At 39.4% G+C, this 24744-nt stretch overlaps 1 protein-coding gene across 4 annotated transcripts in view; it reads left to right on the top strand.

Moving 5' to 3' along the window:
* RTN4 (reticulon 4) overlaps positions 1-24744 on the top strand; it is a 71435-nt gene that overhangs the window by 11237 nt on the left and 35454 nt on the right. The window contains exons 2-3 of one of the 4 annotated variants that reach the window (XM_062209443.1): positions 4835-4891; positions 6670-9066. The exons of 1 other annotated variant lie outside the window; for it this stretch is intronic. In XM_062209443.1, coding sequence (XP_062065427.1) covers positions 4835-4891; positions 6670-9066 — 2454 coding nt within the window. Of the gene's footprint in view, positions 1-4834; positions 4892-6669; positions 9067-19553; positions 19737-24744 lie in introns of those variants that run through there. 2 more of the 4 variants (XM_062209444.1, XM_062209447.1) reach the window with 2 other exon arrangements.

The following is a 24744-nucleotide window of genomic DNA, read 5'->3' as shown; positions in this document are numbered from 1 at the left end:
TTTACTTGAAAGTCACAATAACAGAGAGGGAGAGACAGACAGAGACATCTTCCATTTGCTTGTTCACTACCGAAGCGTTTCCAGTGGCAGGAGCTGAGTCAGGCTAAAGCCAGGAGCCTGGAACTCCATCTAGGTCACTCATGTGGGTGCTAGGGGCCCAAGCCCTTGGGCTATCTTCTGCTACTTTCCCAGGCACATTAATGGGGAGCTGGATCGGAAGTGGAGTAGCCAGAACTCAAACTGGCACCCATATGGTATGCCAGCATTGCAGGTGGTGGCTTAACATGCTATGCTACAAAACCAGCCCTGAAATTATTTCTTTCATTTTAATTCCTTTAATGCCTTTGTCAAAAATCAATTGACCATATGAAGTATATTTACATAGTGCTATTTTGTTCTGTTTGTCTATCCATATATCATTGTCAGACTATTTTGATTACTGTAGAGTGAATCTTTATTTTTAAAGATCTGTGAAAGAGTTACGATGTGGTGTGGGGGTTGGGTGGGATATCTTCCATCTGCTGATTGATTCCCCAGATGGTCGCAACGATAGGTGCTGGATCCTTGAACTATTTCTGGGTGGAATGCGCCCAAGTAAGCCCTCTTTCTGCTTGCCCCAGGTGTATTAGCAGGGAGCTGGATTGGAAGGGTAGCAGCTGGGATTTCAACCAGTGCCCATAGGGGTAATAGTGTTGCTGGCAGCAGTTTAACGCTGAATCACATGCTGGCCATGAGGTATTGATTTTTTTAGATGTCGAGTTAGGGATTACAGAATACCTTATTTTTTCATAATCTATCAAAAATTAATATTATACCACTTCACATGTTTGCCATGTAATGTAACATCATTATATTTCTGAATACTTCTTTTATCTTTTGTGCTTTTATTGTCATGTTTTGCTTCTACATATATAACAATGTGTAGCATAGTATTCAGCCAGAGGTTCAAAGGAACCTCTCTCCAGACATAGGAGCACATTTCTGTGAAGCTTTCTTTTGTATATTGCTCCACCTCACAAATTCCAGACAACTGAGTAGTCTCAGCTCAGCAAGAGTACAGGTTCTTGAGCTCCTCCTCACTGTGCTATGAACCAGAAAGTTCCTTCAGATAGAAAGCTGGGGCAGGTACCAGCACTGTGGTATAGTGGGTTAAGCTGCCGTTGGCAGTGCTGGCATCCCATATGAGTTTTAGTTAGATTCCTGGCTGCTCCACTTCCAATCCAGCTCCCTGCTAATGCACTTGGGAAAGCAGCAGAAGTTTTTGGACCCTGCATCCACATAGGAGTCCCTGAAGAAGCTCCTGGCTCCTGGGTTTGGTCTGGTCCAGTGCCAGCTATTGTGGCCATCTGGGGAGTGAATCAGTGAATCGGGAAGATCTCTGTAACTCTGCCTTTCAAACAAAATAAATCCTAAAAGAAAAATAAAAAAAAAGCTGGGGCAACCATCTCACATGCTTTCCTTTTCTCTGCATTCATAATCCTGTACTGCCTGTTTTTCAATATCTCAAGACAGTTGCTTCATATATTTGGTCTGTATTTGTAGTTGTTTGTGTTGGAGGAGTCAGTCTTGTGTAATATTTTCCTTCCTCCCTCCCTCCTTTTCCTTCCCTTTCCTCCTCCTTCCTTTTCTCCCTCCCTCCCGTACTTTCTCCCATCCTTCCTCCCTCCCTCCCTTCCTTCCTTTCTTCCGAGAGGTCTTCCATCCTCTGGTTCACTCCCCAAATGGCCGCAATGGCTGGAGTTGAGCTGATCAGAAGCCAGAAGCCAGGAGCTTCTTCCAGGTCTCCCATGTGGGTGCAGAGTCCAAAAACTTGAGCCATCTTCTGCTGTTTCTCAGGTGCATTAGCAGGGAGCTGGATAGGAAGTGTAGCAGCCATGAATTGAACCAGCGCCCATATGGAATGCCTGCACTGTAGGTGGTAGCTTTACCCACTACACCACAGCACTGGCCTCTGTAATTACTTTCATAGCCAGAGACTGAAATTCTTTTCTATGGTTTTAACAATTGTCTGACATAAAGTTTTTAAAATTTATGTGAGAGGGAGGGTGAGATGAGGGAAGGAAAGAGAATTTCCTTCCATGGGTTCACTCTTTAAATACCTGTAATTGTGGGCCTGGGCCAGGCCAACGCCTGGTGATGGGAACTCTATCAGATCTCCCATGTATGTGGTAGGGACCCAGCAACATGAACCATCACCTGCTACTTCCCAAGGTGCACATTAGCAGGAAGCTGGAATCCAGAACAGAGCCAGGTACTCTGATACAGGATGTGAGCCTCTTAACCTGAGGCTTAACTACTAAGCCAAATGCTTGCCTCATTCTCTGCTTTTTTTCTTTTTAAAGATGTATGTATTTATTTGAATGGCTGATAGTTACAGAAGCAGAGGCAGAGAGGGAGAGAGAGATAGAGGTTCTCTATCTGGTTGAGGAGTGAACCATTCATTGGCCACAATGGTCAGAACTGGGCCAGTCTGATGCCAGGAGCCTGGAGCTTCTTTGGGCTCACATGTGGGTACAGAGGCCCAAGGACTTGGGTCATCCTGTGCTGCTTTCCCAGGCCATAGCAGAGAGCTGGATTGGAAGTGGAGCAACCAGGACTCGAACTGGCGCCCAAATGGGATGCTGGCACTACAGGCAGCAGCTTTACCTGCTGTGCCACAGTGCTGGCCTCTCTTCTCTATGGTTTTAAAATGCATTCTGTCCATGCCCCACTCTCTGCCTTGTGTTATAATTAGATGTGATTTTTACTGACCAATTATATTGATAAAAATTACGTTATAAAAATCTTTGCAATGAACTTAACCAAAGAATATACTCCGTGTGTAAGTGTGTGAACTAATATTAGTAAGACTGTGATAGCATGTTTTTTTTTTTTTTAAATTGATAATAAGTAATTAAAAATGGATGGAGGGTCGGTGCTGTGGCATAGCGGGTAAGGTCGCCTCCTGTGGCATTCCATACGGGCTCCGGCTCACGTCCTGGATGCTCTACTTCCAATCCAGCTCTCTGCTATGGCCTGGGAAAGCAGTGGAAGATGACCCAAGTCCTTGGGCCACTGCACCTGCATGAGACCTGGAAGAAGCTCTGGGGTTTGGATTGGTGCAGCTTTGGCCATTTGGGGAGTGAACCAGTACGTGGAAGACCTCTCTCTGTGTCTCTCCCTCTCTCTCTGCCTCTGCCTTTGCCTCTAACTCTGCCTTTCAAATAAATAAATCTTTTTTTTTTTTAAATAAAAAATTTATTTATTTGAAAGGCAGAGTTACAGAGAGAGAGGAAGAGTCTGAGAGGGAAATCTTCATCCGCCGGTTCACTCCCCAAATGGCTGAAATGGCCAGGGCAAGGCCATTCCAAAGCTAGGAACTTTATCTGAGTCTCTCACATGATCGCAGGGGTCCAAGCACTTCGGCCATCCTCTGCTGCTTTCCCAGGCACATTAACAGGGATCTGGCTTGTTTGTGGAGCAGTTAGTACTAGAACTGGTAGATATGGAATGTCTGCATTGTAGGCAGTGGCCCAACCCACTATGCCGCAACTCTGGTCTCCCTTTAATGGATCTTCCTTGCCAAAGGAATAACTTCTTGTCATCCCTTGGGCTATTTTAAAGTCTTGTCTTTGTCTAGAGTAAACCATAGAAGAGCTTTAGCTTAGGATCTTCCAGCTGCAGGAGCAAAAGGACAGTCTACAAGGTTAATATACCAATATATGGTACAGTTGATACTCAGGTTGCCATAACAAAATATCATAGACTGGGTGGCTTCACCAACAGAAATCATTTTCTCATTGTTTTGGAAACTGAAAACTCAAAGGTCAGGGTGCTGGTAAGGTAGGAATAGGTTTCATTCTTTTAGTTAGTTTTTTTTTTTTTTTTTTAATTTTATTTTATTTTTATTTTTGACAGGCAGAGTGGACAGTGAGAGAGAGAGAGACAGAGAGAAAGGTCTTCCTTTTGCCGTTGGTTCACCCTCCAATGGCCGCCGCGGTAGCGCGCTGCGGCCGGCGCACCGCGCTGTTCCGATGGCAGGAGCCAGGTGCTTCTCCTGGTCTCCCCTGGGGTGCAGAGCCCAAACACTTGGGCCATCCTCCACTGCACTCCCTGGCCACAGCAGAGAGCTGGCCTGGAAGAGGGGCAACCGGGACAGGATCGGTGCCCCGACCGGGACTAGAACCCGGTGTGCCGGCGCCGCAAGGCGGAGGATTAGCCTGTTGAGCCACGGCGCCGGCCTCTTTTAGTTAGTTTTGTTTTTATTTATTTGAGAGGCAAAGAGAGCTCCCTTCCCTTTGTCATTTGGATAATGGCACATTAGGATTAGTGTCTTCAAAAAACAGTGTACAATGAGTTTTAGAAACTTTTTCAACATAGACATCTAGAACATGAGAAAAATGCATAATTCTGTGGAAGTGTTCTATATTGAACATATGCCAGTAACAAAAGATTAAAGAAAAGTAGTTACTAGTTGTATTCAAATATATCTTTAATTTTTGACTTGACTAGGACAAGACAACTTTAGCTATCTGAAAATGTGAGTATGCCTTAGATACAATGTATTAAATGAGAAGAGTATCTTAAAGCTGCTTTGGTCCATGAAGTTTCTTTAACATAAACACATTATTTTGCATCTTGAAAAATTAGGTTCTGTGAATATTTAATCAACTTTATATGATGATTTATCCAAATTAATGATACTTTTTCCTAACTTCCTTTCCATCTTGGCCTTTTCTCTAAAGTTTTGTTGACTTATTACAAACTGAACCCTTGCTTGCTCCTTTTTCTGATCTTTTGTCTCTTTCCAACCTGTCTTTATTTCTGCTGAGGTTATATTCTATTTGTTTTTCAGATGAGACCCTTTTTGCTCTTCCTGCTGCATCTGAGCCTGTGATACACTCCCCTGCAGGCAAGTTCTTTTCTGCCAGACTTTTATCTTCTGTGTATTCTAACTTTAACTCTTTGTGTTAACTCTATGTAGAGTAGTTGTATTTACTAAAAATTAGCATGGTTCCAAGAATGTTTGTCTACTGAAAACATCGAAATTTGCATATTATAGGTCGTGTCTGAGGGAAAAATGGGCAGAACTGATTGATAATGAAAAATAAAAAAAGAATTCTTGGATCCTTGATCTAAATTTACTTATTGACCATTCCTTTTTTTTTTTCAGATAGTTTTCCTGTATATAGCCAAAAAGCTTTTATGTAAATGAATCTAGTCTATGGCATTTAATTATTTAGTGCCCCTTCTTTTCTATATTCTTAGTCAAACTTTTCTCAAATCTTCTCTTCCTCAAAACTAGTTACGAGTAGCTTTTCTCAACTGATAACACTTGAGGCTCTTCTTAGACTTGATTCATGTCTGCGTAGCATGTAATTGTCTCTGTAGCCATGTACATTTTAAAAGCTTTTTAAAAAGTTTTTTGATATAATTGTATATATTTATAGGATACAGCATGATATTTTGTTACATGTATTTGAAGATACTTCAGAAAGTTCATGGAATATGGAATTAAAAGTTTATTTTGGCCGGCACCACGGCTCAGTAGGCTAATCCTCTGCCTGCAGCACCGGCACACCGGGTTCTAGTCCCGGTCGGGGTGCCGGATTCTGTCCCGGTTGCTCCTCTTCCAGTCCAGCTCTTTGCTGTGGCCCGGGAAGGCAGTGGAGGATGGCCCAAGTCCTTGGGCCCTGTACCTGCCTGGGAGACCAGGAAAAACACCTGGCTCCTGCTTTGGATCAGTGCAGTGCGCCGGCCGCAGCGCGCTGGCCATGGCGGCCATTTGGGGGGTGAACCAATGGAAAAGGAAGACCTTTCTGTCTGTCTCTCTCTCTCTCTCACTGTCCACTCTGCCTGTTAAAAAAGTTTATTTTGGTGCAAAAATGTTGCAATCTATACATATGAATAGGTCTTCATGAAGTTGAAAAATGTGTATTAGGAAATACTTATGTGTGGATTTTTTTTTTAAGATATTAACTGTATTTGAAAGGCAGAATAAAAGGGAGGGAGGGAGGAAAGGAGACAAAGAAGGAAAGAGAGAGATACCTTCTATCTGCTGGAGCCTAGAACACCATTCTGGTCTCCCATGTAGGTGGCTGCGTTCCCAGCATATTAGCAAGGAGCTAGATCAGAAGCAGAGCAGCCAGGAATTAGCTGGTGCCCATACAGAAAGCCTGCAAAGCAAACAGCAGCCCAAACCCTGTGCCACAATGCCTGCCTCTGTGTATGGATTTCAACTTTGTTTTTGCACCAAAATAAACTTTTGTATCAGTTCCATTTTCTGTGAACTTTGAAGTATGTATCAAGTATATTGTAGAAAGATCAAATCAAGCTATATAATGTATGCTTCACCTCAAATGCCTACCATTTAGTTGTGATGAGAGTATTTAAAATTCTCATTGAGCTATTTGGAAATATACAATACATTATTCTTAACCACAATGCTGAACAGTAGCCATGCACGTATTTTACTGACAGATAGCTTAATATTTTCAGAAATGATTCAAGTCTACTTGTTATTTATTAAATTCTATTTTAATTAAGTTAATTAATTAAAATGCTATTAACATTTCATTTCAGTTAACAGTTAAGTCTTTACTAACACTATTTGATTGAATCTGTCAGAAAACTTGCATAACTCTGAGAACACTGGCATTTTCTAACTTTCCTTTCTGTCTATGGCCACAGAACAAATTATGGATTTGAAGGAGAAGCCAGGTAACACTGTTTCAGCTGGTCAAGAGGATTTCCCATCTGTCCTACTTGAAACTGCTGCTTCTCTTCCTTCTCTATCTCCTCTCTCAGCTGCTTCTTTTAAAGAACATGAATACCTTGGTAATTTACCAGCAGTATTATCCACGGGAGGAACATTTCAAGAAACTTTAAATGAAGCTTCTAAACAGCTCTCAGAGAAGGCAAAAAATCCATTTGTAGATAGAGATTTAACAGAGTTTTCAGAACTAGAGTATTCAGAAATGGGATCAAAATTTAGTGGCTCTCCAAAAGCAGAATCTGCCATAATGGTAGCAAACCCTAGGGAAGAAGTAATTGGAAAGAATAAAGATGAAGAAGAGGACTTAGTTAGTAATAACATCCTTCGTAATCAGCAAGACTTACCTGTGGTCCTTACTGAGCTGGTGAAAGAAGAGGACAAAGTTATGTTTCCAGAAAAAACAATGGACAGTTTTAATGAAAAGAAAGTTGCAGTAGAAGCTACTATAAGGGAAGAATATGCAGACTTCAAACCATTTGAACGAGTATGGGAAATGAAAGATGCTTATAAGGAAGATAGTGGTATGCCAGCTGCAGGGGGTAGTGTAGAGAGCAAATTGGAAAGTAAAGTGGATGAGAAATATTTTGCAGATAGCCTGGAGCAAACGAATCATGAAAAAGATAGTGAAAGCAGTAATGATGATACTTCTTTTCCCAGTACACCAGAAGCTGTAAAAGACGGTTCAGGAGCATATATCACATGTGCTCCCTTTAACCCAGCAGCAACTGAGAGCATTGCAACAAACATTTTTCCTTTGTTAGAAGACCATACTTCAGAAAATAAGACAGATGAAAAAAAAATAGAAGAAAAGAAAGCTCAAATTGTAACAGAGAAGAATATTAGCACCAAATCATCAAACCCTTTCCTTGCATCAACACAGGATTCTCAGACTGAGTATGTCACAACAGAAAATTTATCGAAGGTGACTGGGGAAGCAGTGGCAAACATGCCTGAAGGTCTGACTCCAGATTTAGTACAGGAAGCATGTGGAAGTGAATTGAATGAGGCTGCAGGGACAAAGATTGCCTATGAAACAAAAATGGACTTGGTGCAAACCTCAGAAGCTATGCAGGAATCACTCTACCCTGTAACACAGCTTTGCCCGTCATTTGAAGAATCTGAAGCTACTCCATCACCAGTTTTGCCTGACATTGTTATGGAAGCACCATTAAATAGTGTAGTTCCTAGTGCTGGTGCTTCTGCAGGGCAGCCCAGCTCATCACCGTTAGAAGCTGCTCCTTCAGCTAATTATGAAAGTGTAAAGCTTGATTCTGGAAGTCCACCCCCATATGAAGAGGCAGTGAACGTCAAAAAAATATCAGCAATAAAGGAAGAAATTAAAGAGCCTGAAACTACTGATGCAGTTGTTCAAGAAACAGAAGCTCCTTATATATCCATTGCATGTGATTTAATTAAAGAAACAAAGCTGTCTAGTGAACCAAGCCCAGATTTCGCTAGTTATTCAGAAATAGCAAAAGTTGAACAGCCAGTGCCTGATCGTTCTGAGTTAGTTGAGGATTCCTCACCTGATTCTGAGCCAGTTGACTTATTTAGTGATGATTCAATACCTGAAGTTCCACAAAGACAAGATGAAGCTGTGATACTTTTGAAAGAAAATCTCACTGAAACTTCATATGAGTCAGCGTTAGAATATGAAAATAAAGAAAAACTCAGTACTTTACTACCTGAGGGAGGAAAGCCGTATTTGGAATCTTTTCAGTCCAATTTAAGCACCACAAGAGATAGCCCATCACCTGATGAAGTTTTGACATTGACCAAAAAGGAGAAAATTCCTTTGCAAATGGAGGATCTCAAAACTTCAGTTTATGCAAAGGAGGACTTACTTGTTTCTAAGGAAGCCACAATAATAGAAAGTGAAACATTTTCAGATTCGTCTCCAATTGAGATTATAGATGAGTTCCCTGCATTTGTTAGTTCTAAAACTGATTCTCCTAAATCAGCCAGGGAGTATACTGACCTGGAAGTATCCCACAGAAGTGAAATTCCTAATGTCCAGGATGGAACTGGGTCATTGCCCTGCTCAGAATTGCCCCGTGACCTTTCTTTCAAGGAGGTACAACCAAAAGATGAAGATAAAATCTCAGATGAATTCTCCAAAAATAGGTCTGATGTAGCCAAGGCACCCTTACTTCCTCCAGATGTTTCTGCTTTGGACACTCAAACAGAGATAGGCAGCGTAGTTAAACCCAAAGTTCTTGTGAAAGAAGCTGAGAAAAAACTTCCTTCTGACACAGTGAAAGAGGACAGATCACCATCTGCTATATTTTCAGCAGAGCTGAGTAAAACTTCAGGTAATTAATCCATATACTGATTTGTGATTTTGTACTTTTTAAAAATTTTAACAACAAAACATTCTCCACTTTGTGCTCTATAATACTTTTTTAGTGTGTAATATATCACATTGATAATTCTTTATCACTATCTCAGTTGAAGGTTTTAGTGCTTTATTTCTCCCTCTTACACTAATCACCCTTGCTGTTAACTTTTTCACACGGTTATTCATTAATCACTTTTACATTGCACCTTGGCACTAGAAAACACATTTTAAAATTAGAATTGGTTTCAGTATCTCTTCTTCTGGGTGTGGGGACTTAATTGTTTTTCAATAGCGTGAAGAGCCAGAGATATTAAACCAATGTTTTCAGATAGATCTTTGTTATACTAGAAATTATCATTTTTAAGGAAAACATTGCTGAAGCAAGCTTTTTTTTTTTTTTTTTTTTTTTAGATTCGTTAATTTACTTGAAAGGCAGAGTTAGAGAGAGAGAGAGAGAGAGAGAGACACCCTCCGTCTGCTGGTTCACTCCCCAGTTGGCCACAACAACCAGAGATGCGCCAATCCAAAGTCAGGAGCCAGTAGCTTCTTCCAGGTCTCCCATGTGTGTGCAGAGGCCCAAGCACTTGGGCCATCTTCCACTGTTTTCCCAGGCCATAGCAGAGAGCTGGATTGGAAGTGGAGCAGCTGGAACTTGAACCTGCACCCATATGGCATGGCAGCACTGCAGGCGGTGGCTTTACCCACCATGCCACTGTGCCAGCCCCTGTAGCAAGTTTTTAATATTTCAGTATAGTACAGTACTATTCCACTGACTGATATAAGGTTAGGCATTTTGAGTGTAGATATTTTTTAGAAAAGCATAAATTGAGGTGTTTGGGTATGAATTCTTCTGAAAAGTTCTAGTTCTCATTCTCATTTTTTTTTCTTGACTCTATATTTCTCATATAACTAACTTGCTTAAAGTGATATGCACATATATTTTTTTTTATTTTATTTTTGCAACTAAGTTGTAATTCGTTTTCTGTAAAATCTGTAATGTGTTGGGTGTATTTGCTGGATAAAACTTACGTACTGAAGAAAGAGTAGCATTAGCAGCAGAGAAGTCAGCTTAGAAATTCTTTTTTTTTTTTTTTAAAGATTTACTTATTTGAAAGGCTGAGTTAAAGAGAGGCAGAGAAAAGTCTGGTTTCACTGGTTCACTCCCCAAATGGCTGCAACAGCTGGAGCTGTACTGATCCAAAGCCAGTAGCCTGGAGCTTCCTCTGGGTCTCCTATGTGGGTGCAGGGGCCCAAGGACTTGGGCCATCTTCTACTGCCTTCCTGGGTAATAGCAGAGAGCTGGATTGGAAGTGGAGCAGCCAGGATTCGAACCAGTGCCTAAATGGGATGCTGGCACTGCAGATGGAGGCTTCAGCCCACTTTGCCATAGCGCCTACCCCTAGAAATTCTTGTAATCCAAGAGAAGGTTATAAACACTCAGGCATTGGGCTGAGCTTGGAGACGGAGGACTTAATTTCTGGTGGGTATAGATATGAAAGATAAAGATAAGGAGGAAGCTTTACAAATGACCCTAGGGGGTTCCAGGTTCCTGGCATGAGCAGCTATATGAATGGCAGTATGAGAAAATGAGATCAGGAGAATGAGAAACAGGTTTGAGGGAAGATAAATTCATTTTGAATATGTTAGTATTCAAGTACTTTAAGTATCCATGAAGCCATGGATAGTATACTTGGTAAGTTATGGATATTATGAGGGACTTTGGCTGGGTTGTATGTGTATGTTTGTCATGATCTTGACATTGAAATCAAAGCTACAGATATAAAAGAGGGAGATCCGAGATAAATGAAAGATTTAGCAGGGAAAGAAATGATAAATTTTATCATATACTACAGAGGTCAGTTAAGATAAACCTTTGAAGTTTGTGAAAAAGTACTGAAAGTTTTGGCATGACAGCAGCAAGTGGTTTGAGAAGGCTGAGCTGGCACTGATAATTGAATGTGAGTTGAGCCAATGTTGACTACTCTTAAGAAGCATGAGATAATATAGAAAGAGCAAGCAAGTGGGTAAGTATAGTTTTGAGGAGGGGCTTTGTTGTTTTAAGATGGGAGGCAATGAGATCACAAGTTCAGGTAGGGAAACTCGCTTTAGAAAAAAGAAGGGATAAAGTGAATCTGTGGCGCAATGGATAGTGCGTTGGACTTCTAGTGGTGAAAGAAAAAAGGGATAATACTTTGCTTATAGGAGATGGAAAAGAAATTGTGAATGTTGATATAGGTAGGGTTTTGTGATTGGCAGTTAAGGGAATTGTTTGATGGTTTATGTTTATTCCTTAAAGCAGAATGTTGTGTAAGAACTTACTTAAAAAGGGTGCTGATTCAAGTCCTGGCTGCTCCATTTCTGATCCAGCTCCTTGCTAATGCACCTGGGAAATCAGCAGAGGATGGCTCAAGTGCTTGGTACTCTGCATTTACCAGGTGGGAGATCAGGAAGAACCTCCTGGGTCCTGGCTTCAGATCAGCTCAGTCCTGGCCTTTGCAGCCATTTGAGGAATGAACCAGTGGATGGAAGATCAATCTCTCTGTCTCCCTCTCTGTAATTCTACCTTTCCAATAAATAAATAATTTTTTTTTAAAAAAGGGTTTAGTTAAAGAATTTTTAAAAAGTTATGCTTCACAGATTTGTATACACTTCTTTTTTAAAAAAATTTTATTTATTTGTTTGAGAGGCAAAGACAGCTCCCATCTGCTGGCTCACTCCCCAGATGCCTTCTTTGTCCCCAAATGGGCCAGGGCCTAAAGCTGGGAATGAGAAACCCATTCAGATTTTCCACGCTGTGGCAGGAACCCAGTCCATTGAGCATCACTGCTGCCCTTCAGGGTCTACATCAGCAAGAGGCTGGAGTCAGGAGCTGGAGCTATTGAACCCAGGAACTCTGAATGGGATCTGGGTGTCCTAAACTGCGTTTTAACTGTTAGGCCAAAATGTCTGCCCCTATGTGCACTTCTTACATGTGTCCCTGAATAAGAGCTTTCTTTTGACGTGTTTATGACTTAAAATATTTCCTTATATTTTTATAATTTACTAGATGGCTTTTGAGTTTTTTCACTAAAGCTGAGGTTTAAATATTTTGGTTAAAATATTTTTAGTGAGCAAATGTATTTAGATTGTTTTTTTGTTATTTTTGGACTGTATGATGTAAGCAGTTAATCTGATAAAAGCTTAAGTACTCTGAAAATCAAAATGTTTAAAAGATTGATTAGAAATAGTTCTAACTAGAATGCTATTAGTAAATGTACAGTGTAACTTATTAAAATAACCAATTATGTTTACTTTAAAAAAGTGACATTGTTAAATTTGTAAGGATTTATTTAGTGCTTATTGTAGAGCCAATAGAGATCGAAAATATTTATGTACTATAAAAGATAGGCACCATGACCTACAGAGTCGTGAAAAACATCATTTTTGGCCTTTTAGAGTCCTGAATTCTAATCCTGCCGTTTTCATTGATGTATGACTTTGGACAAATGTCTTAATCTGCTAACGCCTCAGTAATTTTAGTGTAAGTTTATGTTCCTGAATCGGTATATATGAAATACATGGAATTTGTATACCTTAATTTTTTAAAAAAAGTGTATGTTAACAACTACAAAAAAAGAGTTTTTCTCAAGGACTCTCAGTGAAGTCAGGGCATCTGAAGTTTATGAATTAATCTGAAGTAATATGTGCTCATTGTACACATTTGAGAAATGTAGAAAAGCACTGAGATGAAAAAATGTACAATCATACTTCCCAGACATAATCATTATTAATTTTTAAGAACATATTTCTCTAGTCTGTTTTCAGATCATATGTATACTTTATGAGTGTAAGCAAGATAAGTGTTTACCAGGTTGGTATTTTCATATTACTCATAAGCTTTCAAAAACATTAAGTAATTATATAATGCAAACATTTCCATGTATTTATTCTTCTGAATGATATTTGATGGTTAGTGTTTCTTTGTATAGATAAAATTTAACTAGTCACTTTGCTAATGCTGAATCCTTACATTGTTCCTGATTCTTTAAGTAATGCTGTTGTTCCTAACTTTTATATTTAAATGTATTTTTGTGTTTTAATTATTTTCCATTACTAGAAGTAAAAACCTGGATAAATGGAAATAAGCATTTTTAAGAGTTTTTGATAAAAAATTGGCTACCAGAAAAATTGCACTAATAAATATCCCTGTCACGGAATAAGAAAAAAATACCGATTTCTCTATTATCATCAATAATTTATATTCTTTATTTTTTGGATAGATAATATTCCCGTATCTCACAAAATTCATTAAGTTCAAAATCTTTGAGTTGCTTAGCCACTTAGTGCTTTTCCCAAGTCTATGACTTATTCTTCCACACATTCAGTACTTCTTATTTTAAAAAAATCTCTACCAGTTTGGTAGGGGAAAAGTGATGTTTTGCTATTTTGATATTTTGCTAGGGATTGTGAATGTGTTGCATATATTTATTGGCTATTTGTGTTTCTTTTGTGAACTGCTATATATATATACACACATACACAGTGTGTGTGTGTGTGTAAATCCAAACTCTTGTTAGTTTTCCTTTATTTTTTTTAAAAGATTAATTTATTGGAAAGAGGGTGATGAATGAGAATATCTTCCATCTGCTTGTTCACTTCCCTTAATGACTGGGCCAGAGTGAAGCCAGGAGCTTCTTCTGGGTCTACCACATGAGTGCAGGGGTCCAACCGCTTGGGCCATCTTCTGCTGCTTTCCCAGGCACATTAGCAGGTAGCTAGATTAGAAGTAGAGCAACCAGGACTCGAAACAGCACCCATAGGGAATGCCAGGACTACAGGTGGAGACTTAACCTTCCAAGTTACAGCACCGGCCCCCTTCATTTAATTTTCCATAAGATTTTTATTGTCCTTTACATTTTAGTGGGCGTTTCAATTTTCACAAAAGAAAATCTGTGCCTTTTTTATTTGCCCATTTTTAGTTTCATTAATTATGATCTTTTAAAAATTGACTTTGAATTCTGGTCAGAAATCATTTTATCTCACAGACCTTTTTGATGTTGGAGTTGGCTTTCTTAGTTCCATTCTATTCTAGTTAGATCCTAGTGCCAGGCTTGCCTTGGAATAGCCTGAAAATTGAGAGCCCGGTCTTTGCTAAGATTGCCTGCTGTGTGGATTGGGTAGATCAACTGTAGACTAGGGGTGTTGGTGCCATCTAGTGTTGCTGATTAAAAAGGAGCACAGTGGAATGCTTTGTAATCAACTACATGGAATCAGTGTACCGAGAAATTTAGTGACCTGTTGGTGTCTGCTTCACACCAACAAATGACTTTAAAAATGATTTTATAATCGATTTTGAATTTGGACATCTTTCACTGAAGCAAATGTTTGAATCATGTTGTAAATAATGTGAAATGACTCACAGATTCCCCCAAATCAGTGTACTTTAGCGAAAACCGCAACGTTTTAGATGATCTGTTCAGAACTTAATAACTTCATTTTTGAGTTCTGAATTTAGGAATGCTTAGAATCTATCGGAATATCTGTATTTATTTTAAATTATAATTCAAGAAGCCAGGGTTTATTTAGTTTTCATTGAATAGTATCACTTTCAATTTTTTTTCTATGGCTTTTAGAATTCACTTTTAGTAGCTGCTGTGGAATTATTTATATACCTAAAATGCTCAGCTTTTTTCCATATGTATTATAGAATACAGTCTCTTCATTTTTTAAGATTAATTTCAGCAGTTAATGTTGAAGTACTATAATTTAGTCCATAGAGGGCATTATATTACAGCATATGTTAGGGGTTTTCAGTTACTTGATACCTTTTAGTAATGAAATGTGTTAAATTATATATCCTTGTATAGCCCAGAATAACCATATTTGGAAACAAATTTAGAACTACCCTGTAATTATAATTGTTTCTTATTAAAGAAAAGATTCCTGTTCTTTATAGCCATGGCACAAAATAAGTATTTTAGCAACAAGAACAGTGTACAATCAATTTCTTTTTTTTTTTTTTTTGACAGGCAGAGTGGACAGTGAGAGAGAGAGAGACAGAGAGAAAGGTCTTCCTTTTTTGCCGTTGGTTCACCCTCCAATGGCCGCCGCGGTAGCGCGCTGCGGCCGGCGCACCGCGCTGTTCCGATGGCAGGAGCCAGGTGCTTCTCCTGGTCTCCCATGGGGTGCAGGGCCCAAGCACCTGGGCCATCCTCCACTGCACTCCCTGGCCACAGCAGAGAGCTGGCCTGGAAGAGGGGCAACCGGGACAGGATCGGTGCCCCGACCGGGACTAGAACCCGGTGTGCCGGCGCCGCAAGGCGGAGGATTAGCCTGTTGAGCCACGGCGCCGGCCAATGTACAATCAATTTCTAATTTGAGAAGAACACTTCAGTAAATGGCTGCTTCTAATTTTTTTTCTCTCTTACATCTCTAAACATTGTAAAGAAAACAAAGGAAAACAAAAATTTGATTTCTTCTTTAGTTCTGAAGCAAAGGAAGGAAAGAAATAGAAAAGAAGGGCTGACCCCCTAAGACTTGGGGGTTTCTGCCACCTGTTCTAAAATACTCTGCTTTGTGAAATCCTGCCAGTTGGATACAACCCTAAAATGCATACACACAGTGTCTGAGAGGAATCTCTTCTTGAGCAGTAATTGAGTTAATCACACTCTTTTCATATTTATGAGATAAGTACAGTAATAAAATGAGAGTTTAGATTTGATATGTGCAAAGGGAAACGTAGATTGAAGATAACTTTAGAGCATAGTTCCCTTTGGAAAAAGGTTTATGCTGGGGGAGATTCTTGTCTTTGTTTTCTGTCTTGCTTGGGATAGATGGGTGCAGGAGACATAGATGCTGAGGAGTGGGAAGCTGCCACAGCAGTTTATTGCAGTTTTTTGAAGTCTGGTTTTTAGGTTGGGAAATAACCCTTTCTTCCCTCTCCACGTCCCCAATATATTTAACAGGATTTAGAATTCAGTGATTTTTACTTAACAGGATTTATAAATAAAGGAATCTTTGGCCCCTGCTTTGGGAGTCTTTACTTTTCAGGGAAAATAAATACATGTCTGAAATAATCGAAGTGCCACTTTGTTGTAAGTTGTGATGTGTGCTGTATGTGCTTTATTGGCAAGTTGTACTTAAAGGAATTTTTTTCATTTAAAATGTTAGTTAAGTATTTGAAGAAACAGTTTAAGTGAAGCTAAGTTTTAACAGATTTATGTCCTTATTTGACCTATTAAGATGGGGTCTAATGTAGAATGGGGCTCAAACTATACCCACATACACTTTTTGCAGCTGGAGAATAATAGAACAACTATGTGCAAAGCAAATTGTGTGTGGAGGGTACTTCTCTTGGACAGGCATTGGGTTATTGCTTAGAATTGAATGACTTAAGTAAATGAGCTTTTTAAAGTGTATCTTATATATCTTGTCCCTGTTATTTTTACCATATTTGTAGTAAATGGCTAGTACTTATATAGGGTCTGCTTTTTGCCAGGCACCATAAAGCCTTTTGTGTATACTAACTCATGATCCTTAAAATAGCCTATATAAGTTGAATTGCTAACGAATTTGTCTCATATAAAATTTTCAAGTTTAAGCACTTTTTTGACTTAACCAAATTCAAATGGACAGATTGTTAGCTATAAGCTAGTTTTCCCTGTGTACTTGGTAAATGCAAAGACTCAAAATGAAATAATTAGGTACCTGTTTGTAGGGTCAAAATGCTTGCTGAGTTTCAGAGGTCATACCTCTTGACTTTATTCTATTTGAGGCACTGTAAACTATGTTTAATGTATAGGTGAATGGATATTTTTAAGATTTTTTTTTTGAAAGGCAAAATTAAAGAGATTATTTTCCTCCACCCACTGGTTTACTCCCCAAATAACCACCTCATCTGGGCCAGACCAAAGCCAGGAGCCAGAAACTTTATTTGGGTCTCACACATGGGTGCAGGGGCCTAGTCCTAAGAACTTGGGCCATCCACTATTGCCCTCTCAGGTGCACTAGCAGGGAGCTGGATTGGTAGTGGAGCAGTTGGAACTGGAATCAGCATTCATATATGATACCAGCATTTCAGGCTGCAGCTTGAACTTATGTGCTACAAGGTTGGTCCTTGAATATGTGTTTCTTTTTTAATATATTTTTTCCCAAAGAAACCTTTTATTTAAGGAATACAAACTTCATGCATTTTGTAAGTACAACTTTAGGAATATAGTGATTTTTCCCACCAGATCCGCCCTTCCTGAATATGTATTATTAGACATTCTTGCCACTCTATGACTTAAAAAATTGATAAGCTAAATTAAATATGCAGAAGATGTGAATAGTATAAATGCTAAAAAACTTATACCTCAAGAAATAATTTCTTATTAGTACTTATAAGTGTATATATTTAATAAATATTTACATAACTACTTATTAGTATAGTAATCTTTGACTTGAAAATAGTGTTTGGGCCGGCGCCGTGGCTTACCAGGCTAATCCTCCACCTTGCGGCGCCGGCACACCGGGTTCTAGTCCCGGTTGGGGCGCCGGATTCTATCCTGGTTGCCCCTCTTCCAGGCCAGCTCTCTGCTATGGCCCGGGAAGGCAGTGGAGGATGGCCCAAGTGCTTGGGCCCTGCACCGGCATGGGAGGCCAGGAGAAGCACCTGGCTCCTGCCTTCGGATCAGCACAATGCGCCGGCCACAGCGGCCATTGGAGGGTAAACCAACAGCAAAAAGGAAGACCTTTCTCTCTGTCTCTCTGTCTCTCACTATCCACTCTGCCTGTCCAGAAAAAAAAAAAGTGTTTGGACCACCGTGTTTTGTTTTTTTTTTAAAGATTTATTTATTTATTTGAAAGGCAGAGCTACAGAGAGAGAAAGTCTTCCATCCGTTGGTTCACTCCCCAAATGGCCAGAACTAGGCCAGGCCGAAGCCAGAAGCCAGGAGCTTCCTCCAGGTTTCCCTCTCAGGTGCAAGGGCCCACATCCTTGGGCCATCTTCGACTGCTTTCCCAGTCCATAGAGAGAGCTAGATTGGAAATGGAGCATCTGGGACTATATATATATGCCCATATAGGATGCCAGCATGGCTGGCATTATTTTGAGTACTTATTCTCATGCTAAGTATTTGTTGGCTTTCAGTTTAAAGTGATTCATTATTAGAAAATATTATGTTGGAAGTATTTTTATACTTAATAGTTTGGGGTTCCAAACTATTCCATGGATAGATCACAGACATTTTCAACCATGATGTGGCTTGGTGATAGGAATCTCAAGTATCTCAAGCAAGGGTGCAGTGAATAAAGTTTTAAGTTCAATACTGACTTTAGAACTGAGAATGCGGAACTCTTTAAAATTGCTTTTCTTTAGTTATAATTGGAATTAGAGGCAGATAGAAAAGAAATGTCACTAGTATTCAGGCCACTTCTGATAATAAGGGTTTTGTGGCCTACTCAGTTTCACAGCAACTTACAGAAAATATTATACCTACTTAAATATAGCTGTAGTCTTAACACTTTCATGCATAGGCTGCATATCTTTCCGTAATTTTCATATCAGGCAGGCATCTTAAAATATTTTGGCTTTGTCATTATTTATTGCCTTTCCTGCTTAGGCAGGTAATTAGTACCAAGTAAACCAGTTGTAAAACATTAGTAAATAGACAGTATTCTGCACTGGAATGAATTGCAGTTTTATAAACAAAAATTTTAGAAATGCTATATGTAGTAGTTTTTAAATATTTATCCCTAAAGCTTTGGTTTCTTATGTCGCCTTTTCAAGTCAGATGTTCTAATTAGTACAGTAAATACATGAGTGTTTCTCCCCAAGCTAAGAATCTATTAACAGTGTGGTAGTGTCTAATAAATACTTATTGAGAGATTGAATTGGAGCAGATGGTGATTGAGTGAATATTTGTAAGTGTCTGGATTTCCATAAAGGTCAAAGGAAAAAAGAGATGAGAATAGTGTTTAATTTGAAAACTTTTCTATTGAAGTACTACAAATACTCAGTAAACATTAATAATTTGACTTATGTTTCATCTCCTCGTCAGAGAACAAAATGCTGAATGTTTAAAGCCTTAATTAATTTAGGAGAAAGTAAGAAGTGACCCAACATTCCCTAAGCTTGAAATGTTAATCTGTTACCCTTCCTTTGGATCAGTACCTTTTTATCTTATTAGGTAACTATTGATCTCAGGGTTGAAAATGAAACGGAAAAGCAGCAGAATAACTCAGCCATCTGTTAACAAAAACCACAAACCTGCATATGCCTTTAAGTGCTTTTTAAATATATTCAGTGATTAGCTGTTGAAAGAACAGCACCCCACCCCCACACCCCTGCAAATGCAGCTCCATTGGGTAGGAGCAACAAGCAAATGAGTAGAACAATAAACAGACAGAAGGAAGGCATTAATGCCGGAGTATTAGCAGCCTGGTTACAGAGTGCACTGCGTCAGACTGCTCCACACCCAGAAGGCGTCAGGTGACTTCAGTCCTGCTGCAGTTGTGCAGCAGAGGAGACTGCAGGCTTGGGCTGAGGAAACGGCTATTTCATGTCTCAGGGAGTAGATTTGTGCGGTTACAGCGTTACTGTTGGTATGCATAATTGATCATTGCAACTGGAGGGCAGATCGTGACAAGAGATGGACGGTCAGAAGAAAAATTGGAAGGACAAGGGTATAACTGCTTTTTAATCTTCTCAGGTTTTGTGACCAGTTATACAGTTCTATGAGTAAGCTTTGCAATTTAGGTATATTTGGGATGGGAAGTGAAGCCTATGCAAGATTTAAGCTAAAAGATTAAAACAGCTGTCTCATTTGTGTTTTTACCTCTGGTTGTGTACTAGAAAATGTCACGCTGTTCTGTTTTCCTGGCCTTTGATTTAGTCTTTTTTGTCCTACCGCTTACCTCCTATTTGCTAATCTTGCACACTGTAAACAGTTCAGATCTAACAGATTTTATTTGTTGGTCTCTTTGATGTGATGAATGTTAATAGCTATCTTTGTATTCCATAATAGTATATTTATTTACTGTCACCAAGTATTTAAAAAAAGCTTACTTGGTGTAGTTGAAATTCTATCCAAAGGATTATCGGTAGCAAGATACTGTGTTTGCTGTAAGCTTCTTTTCTGCTTTGGATATCTGACTTGCACCTTTAAAATTACTACCAACTGCCTTTTAATTGGATTATGTTTTTATATATTTTGAAATTGTTCATGTATACACAGTAGCTCTCAATTCATGTCTATATTTAAATCACTAACCGTTGCCCTTCTAATAACCAATCGGTGATCTTGATCCCTTTTCCTCCCCCTTGAGAGCCCAGATCCTTTCAAATCTCAGTGGATCATTGTGTAAGAATTTAAGCCTGTAAGTGGTAAAATGTTGACTGTAATGATATTTTTATATGGATTATTAATGTGCAATTTTCTTTCAAAAAGAGGAGGTGATAGGCTGTATATATGACCATTTAGAGTATATTGTCTTTAAAATTATTAGATTAAGTAACCCAAAATAGATGGTCTACAGCTCCAAATTTTTCTGGCTGTGTTCAAGTTTTATAATTCTTTTTAAAAAGTGTTATTTTCTTCTAGAGCAGAATTGTTAGCAGTATTGCTGATTGTGTTTCTAAAGACAGTATGTGGAACTAATTACAGTAACTTGAGCAATATGCTTATGACAGCTTGTTCAATAAAGAAATGTGAGGGAAAGATGAGTTTAAGAGTGAGTTCATATTGAGACTTTGGAAAGGTTTTATACTTATGGTTTAAAGAAAAGAAACCAGTACATCTTTAGATTTCTTTTTTACCTTTATGATCTCTTTACATATGAACTTGAAGGATTTTTATTCCTTCATTCTTCTGTTATTAATGTTACAGAGTAAAAGATGAATTTATACACTTTGGTTTTTGATAAATGAAAATGATACTTGTGATAGCACTGAAATAAAGACAGGTGTTAAAAACAGTGAAAAATCACATTAGGGCCCATTCTGCAACTGTTAAGGCTCTATATCTAATTTAAATCTTAAACCACTTAATAACAAATTCTGTTTTTTGGCTAAAATAATTTGGGGTATTTTGAGACAGAAGAAATTTAGATTCATCATAGTCCATATCTTATCAGAGATTAAATTATTTTTAGGCAGCAAGTATAAAGTCAAATTTACTTTGAATATCACCAGGGAGCCTCACTTTGTATATAAGTGGAGTGCCTGATACTTTTTAATACTTGCCTTTGGCTATTTGGTCGGTAGGATTACCTGTTTTTCTGATTCAGTGTTAAGCTGTATTTTTGTATTTTTTTATCGGTGCCTAATTTTAATGTTGTAGATTATAGAATAGGATTTAAATTGGAAATCACTGATAAGCCAAAGATGCCATGGAAAGAATTCTTCCTCATTTTTTTGAAAACTATGTGACTGTGCAGGAAGGAACCCAATCTAAGGCCTAGGTAGATTTTGAAAGTATACTTAGACCTTTTTTTACCCCGTGCGTTCTTCTCCCTGTCTGCCCATTCTTCTCCCTGTCTGCCCTGTGAAGTGGAGCAGAAATGAAAGATGCTCAGATTTTAATGTTTAAAAAGGTGTGTGAGTTTTTTTGTTTTTTTGAGGTTTTTTTTTTGTTTGTTTTTTCTGAATAACTGATATTTAAGACATTGGATCTTTCAGGCTAAGATTAATATTAAGAATTTTTATTTTATATACTTGCTCTTCATATTTGCTATTGTTAATTAGCAGAACACTTACAAGTAAAATCTACATAGTATATGATTACGGGGGTTATCCAAAAAGCTTTTAAGACACAGGTTTTTGAAGTGCTTAAAATGGGAGTGTGTAGGAAGGCTTGGGGGTTTGGATGGGGTGGGAGAATGATGTAACCATTGAAAAGGGAAGACAGTGAGCAGAACTTTCTGAAAAGAACAGAGTATGTAGGATGGTAGTGTACAGATAAGGTGGTATGGTTAAAGGGCATAGAAGATTTGGAGGATTAGTCTAAGTCAGGTTTATTCAAACTTCTCTGTAGATGAGAATCATTTAGTGCTTTATAAAAACAAATACCTGTGATTCCAACCAGATTTCACAGGGTCTGGCAGTCTATTTTAAGCATCCTGATAAAATTCACATTATTTTCAGGAAAATTTAGAAAACATTGATAAAAGTTTCTTTTAAGACCCAGTTTTGGTTATATTTTGTTTTTGGTCAAGGTAAGAAAATTACCCCTTTGGTCTTTAGGTTTCCTTGTTTGCATGATTTCCAGGGTTCCAGTTTTGAGGTTCTCTGGTTTTATAAGAAGGTAGTCTGGGCCAGACTGCAGAAGACATTGGGTTTTGGATTATATCACAAAAGAAATAGAGAGCTTTGGAGATTTAAAGTTTGTAATGATAAAAACAGATTTGTAAATTGGGTTGAGGTGCTTTTTAGGAAAGTTGGGAGGAGAAGAATCTAGAGGTGGGCCAGTTAGAATTATAGCAGTTGTGCCCAGATTCAAAGCAGACAGGCTGAACCTGGCCTGAAATAGAAATGAGAAGGAAGTGACAGATTTCAGAAACTAAAGGAAGAAGTACTTGAACCATGGCATGAATGTGCTGGATGAGGGTGAGGGAGGGATTCAGAGGACAGCATGAAGTTTCGGTGAGCGTGAAACATTTGACAGTGATAGTACTTTTTAGTGTCAGTAAAAGTGGAGTTAAAGTAGACAGAAAAGATGCCCCTTTGGATTTTAGAAAGTTTGAATTGAAATGATGGTAGAATGTCTTTGAAGCCCCAAGAAATATCAGGTTTAATGATAAAGAATTGTGAATCAGGTGCAACATGAAACAGATGAAAACTGTGAGGATGTTTTCATAAAAAAAAAAAAAAACAGGAGATTAAGGGAAACCTCAAATCTACATTTTGGGATTATGTGGCATCAAGAATGGGCTGATAAATGCTACAGAGAATCTTGTTAATAAGAATGTTTAGATATAGCAATGGGTCCTGTTAACTTTAAGAATAGGTGCAACACTGTCCTTTCTTTTTTTATTTTTTTATTTTTTTATTTTTGACAGGCAGAGTGGACAGTGAGAGACAGAGAGAAAGGTCTTCCTTTTGCCGTTGGTTCACCCTCCAATGGCCGCCGCGGTAGGCGTGCTGCGGCCGGCGCATCGCGCTGTTCCGATGGCAGGAGCCAGGTGCTTCTCCTGGTCTCCCATGGGGTGCAGGGCCCAAGGACTTGGGCCATCCTCCACTGCACTCCCTGGCCACAGCAGAGAGCTGGCCTGGAAGAGGGGCAACCGGGACAGGATCGGTGCCCCGACCGGGACTAGAACCCAGTGTGCCGGCGCCGCAAGGCGGAGGATTAGCCTGTTGAGCCACGGCGCCGGCCCACTGTCCTTTCTTATTACCAGTACTTCTGGGGTTTGACAGCATACAATAGATGACCGTTGAGGGAAGTTTCTGTAGAGTGGGAAAAGTAATGCTTTGAGCATTAAAATTCAGTTTATACCTCAAGACACATGAGCTTTGGGCCATTTCTAAAGCTGACTTCCTTGGCAGAGTTTCTTGGAGGGTCCCCTAAACTTTGCTTAAGGTTGCTTGAGTATGTGAGTACAGTGTATGCATATACAGTCAGGGAGAAAAGAACAGGGGTCTTCTTGGTGCTTGAAATGCCAGAAAACTGCCGAAAAAGGAGCTTTGGTATTAATCATTGGTGAGACTTACTGACTAGGACCCTTGCTCTCAGTTCTAACCTTAGCTGAAATCCAGTGTTCAGGAACTCAGGAGATATTTCTTCTAGATCTTGGTGATGTAGTGTCACACTATATAGGTGTGTTGTAGAAAATTGAGAAGGTAGGGCCGGCGCCGTGGCTTACCAGGCTAATCCTCCGCCTTGCGGCGCCGGCACACCGGGTTCTAGTCCCAGTTGGGGCTCCGGATTCTATCCCGGTTGCCCCTCTTCCAGGTCAGCTCTCTGCTATGGCCCGGGAAGGCAGTGGAGGATGGCCCAAGTCCTTGGGCTCTGCATCCACATGGGAGACCAGGAGAAGCACCTGGCTCCTGGCTTCGGATCAGCGAGATGTGCCCGCCGCGGCGGCCATTGGAGGGTGAAACAACGGCAAAAAAGAAGACCTTTCTCTCTTTCTCTCTCTCTCTCTCACTATCCACTCTGTCAAAAAAAAAAAAAGAAAGAAAATTGAGAAGGTATATAAAGGAATCAAGCTATTTGTACACACAAGTAAAATAGTTTTGGAGTGTATTTTTAAGAGAGTGTATGTTAGGGCGATTTTATGGTACATTTTATTCTGTAATTATTCCCCCCTATTAAATACTCTATAAAAATTTTTTTTCATAAAGCATTGACCACTCTTCACAATTTAGATCAGCTTCTGATTGCTTCCTTCCTTCCTTGTTTACTTTTTTAAAGATTTATTTGAAAGGCAGAGTTACAGAGAGAGGGAGAGAGCGAGCTTCCACCTCTAGTTCACTCCTCAAATGGCTGCTTGGCCAGGCAGAAGCCAGGAGACAGGAACTTAATTCAGGTCTCCCACATGGGTTGCAGGACCCCAACCACTTGGGCCATCTTCCATTGCCTTCCTAGGAGCCTTAACAGGGAGCTGGGTCCAAAGTGGAGCAACTGGAACACGAACTGGTCCCATATGGGATGCAGCCATCAGCCCCCAAAATACATCATTTTAATGACTAAAA

This window comes from Lepus europaeus, chromosome 13 (assembly GCF_033115175.1).
Source record: "Lepus europaeus isolate LE1 chromosome 13, mLepTim1.pri, whole genome shotgun sequence".
In the NCBI taxonomy this organism is placed as follows: domain Eukaryota; kingdom Metazoa; phylum Chordata; class Mammalia; order Lagomorpha; family Leporidae; genus Lepus; species Lepus europaeus.
Note: the sequence above shows the minus strand (reverse complement) of the source record. Positions and strands in the feature narration are given on the sequence as shown.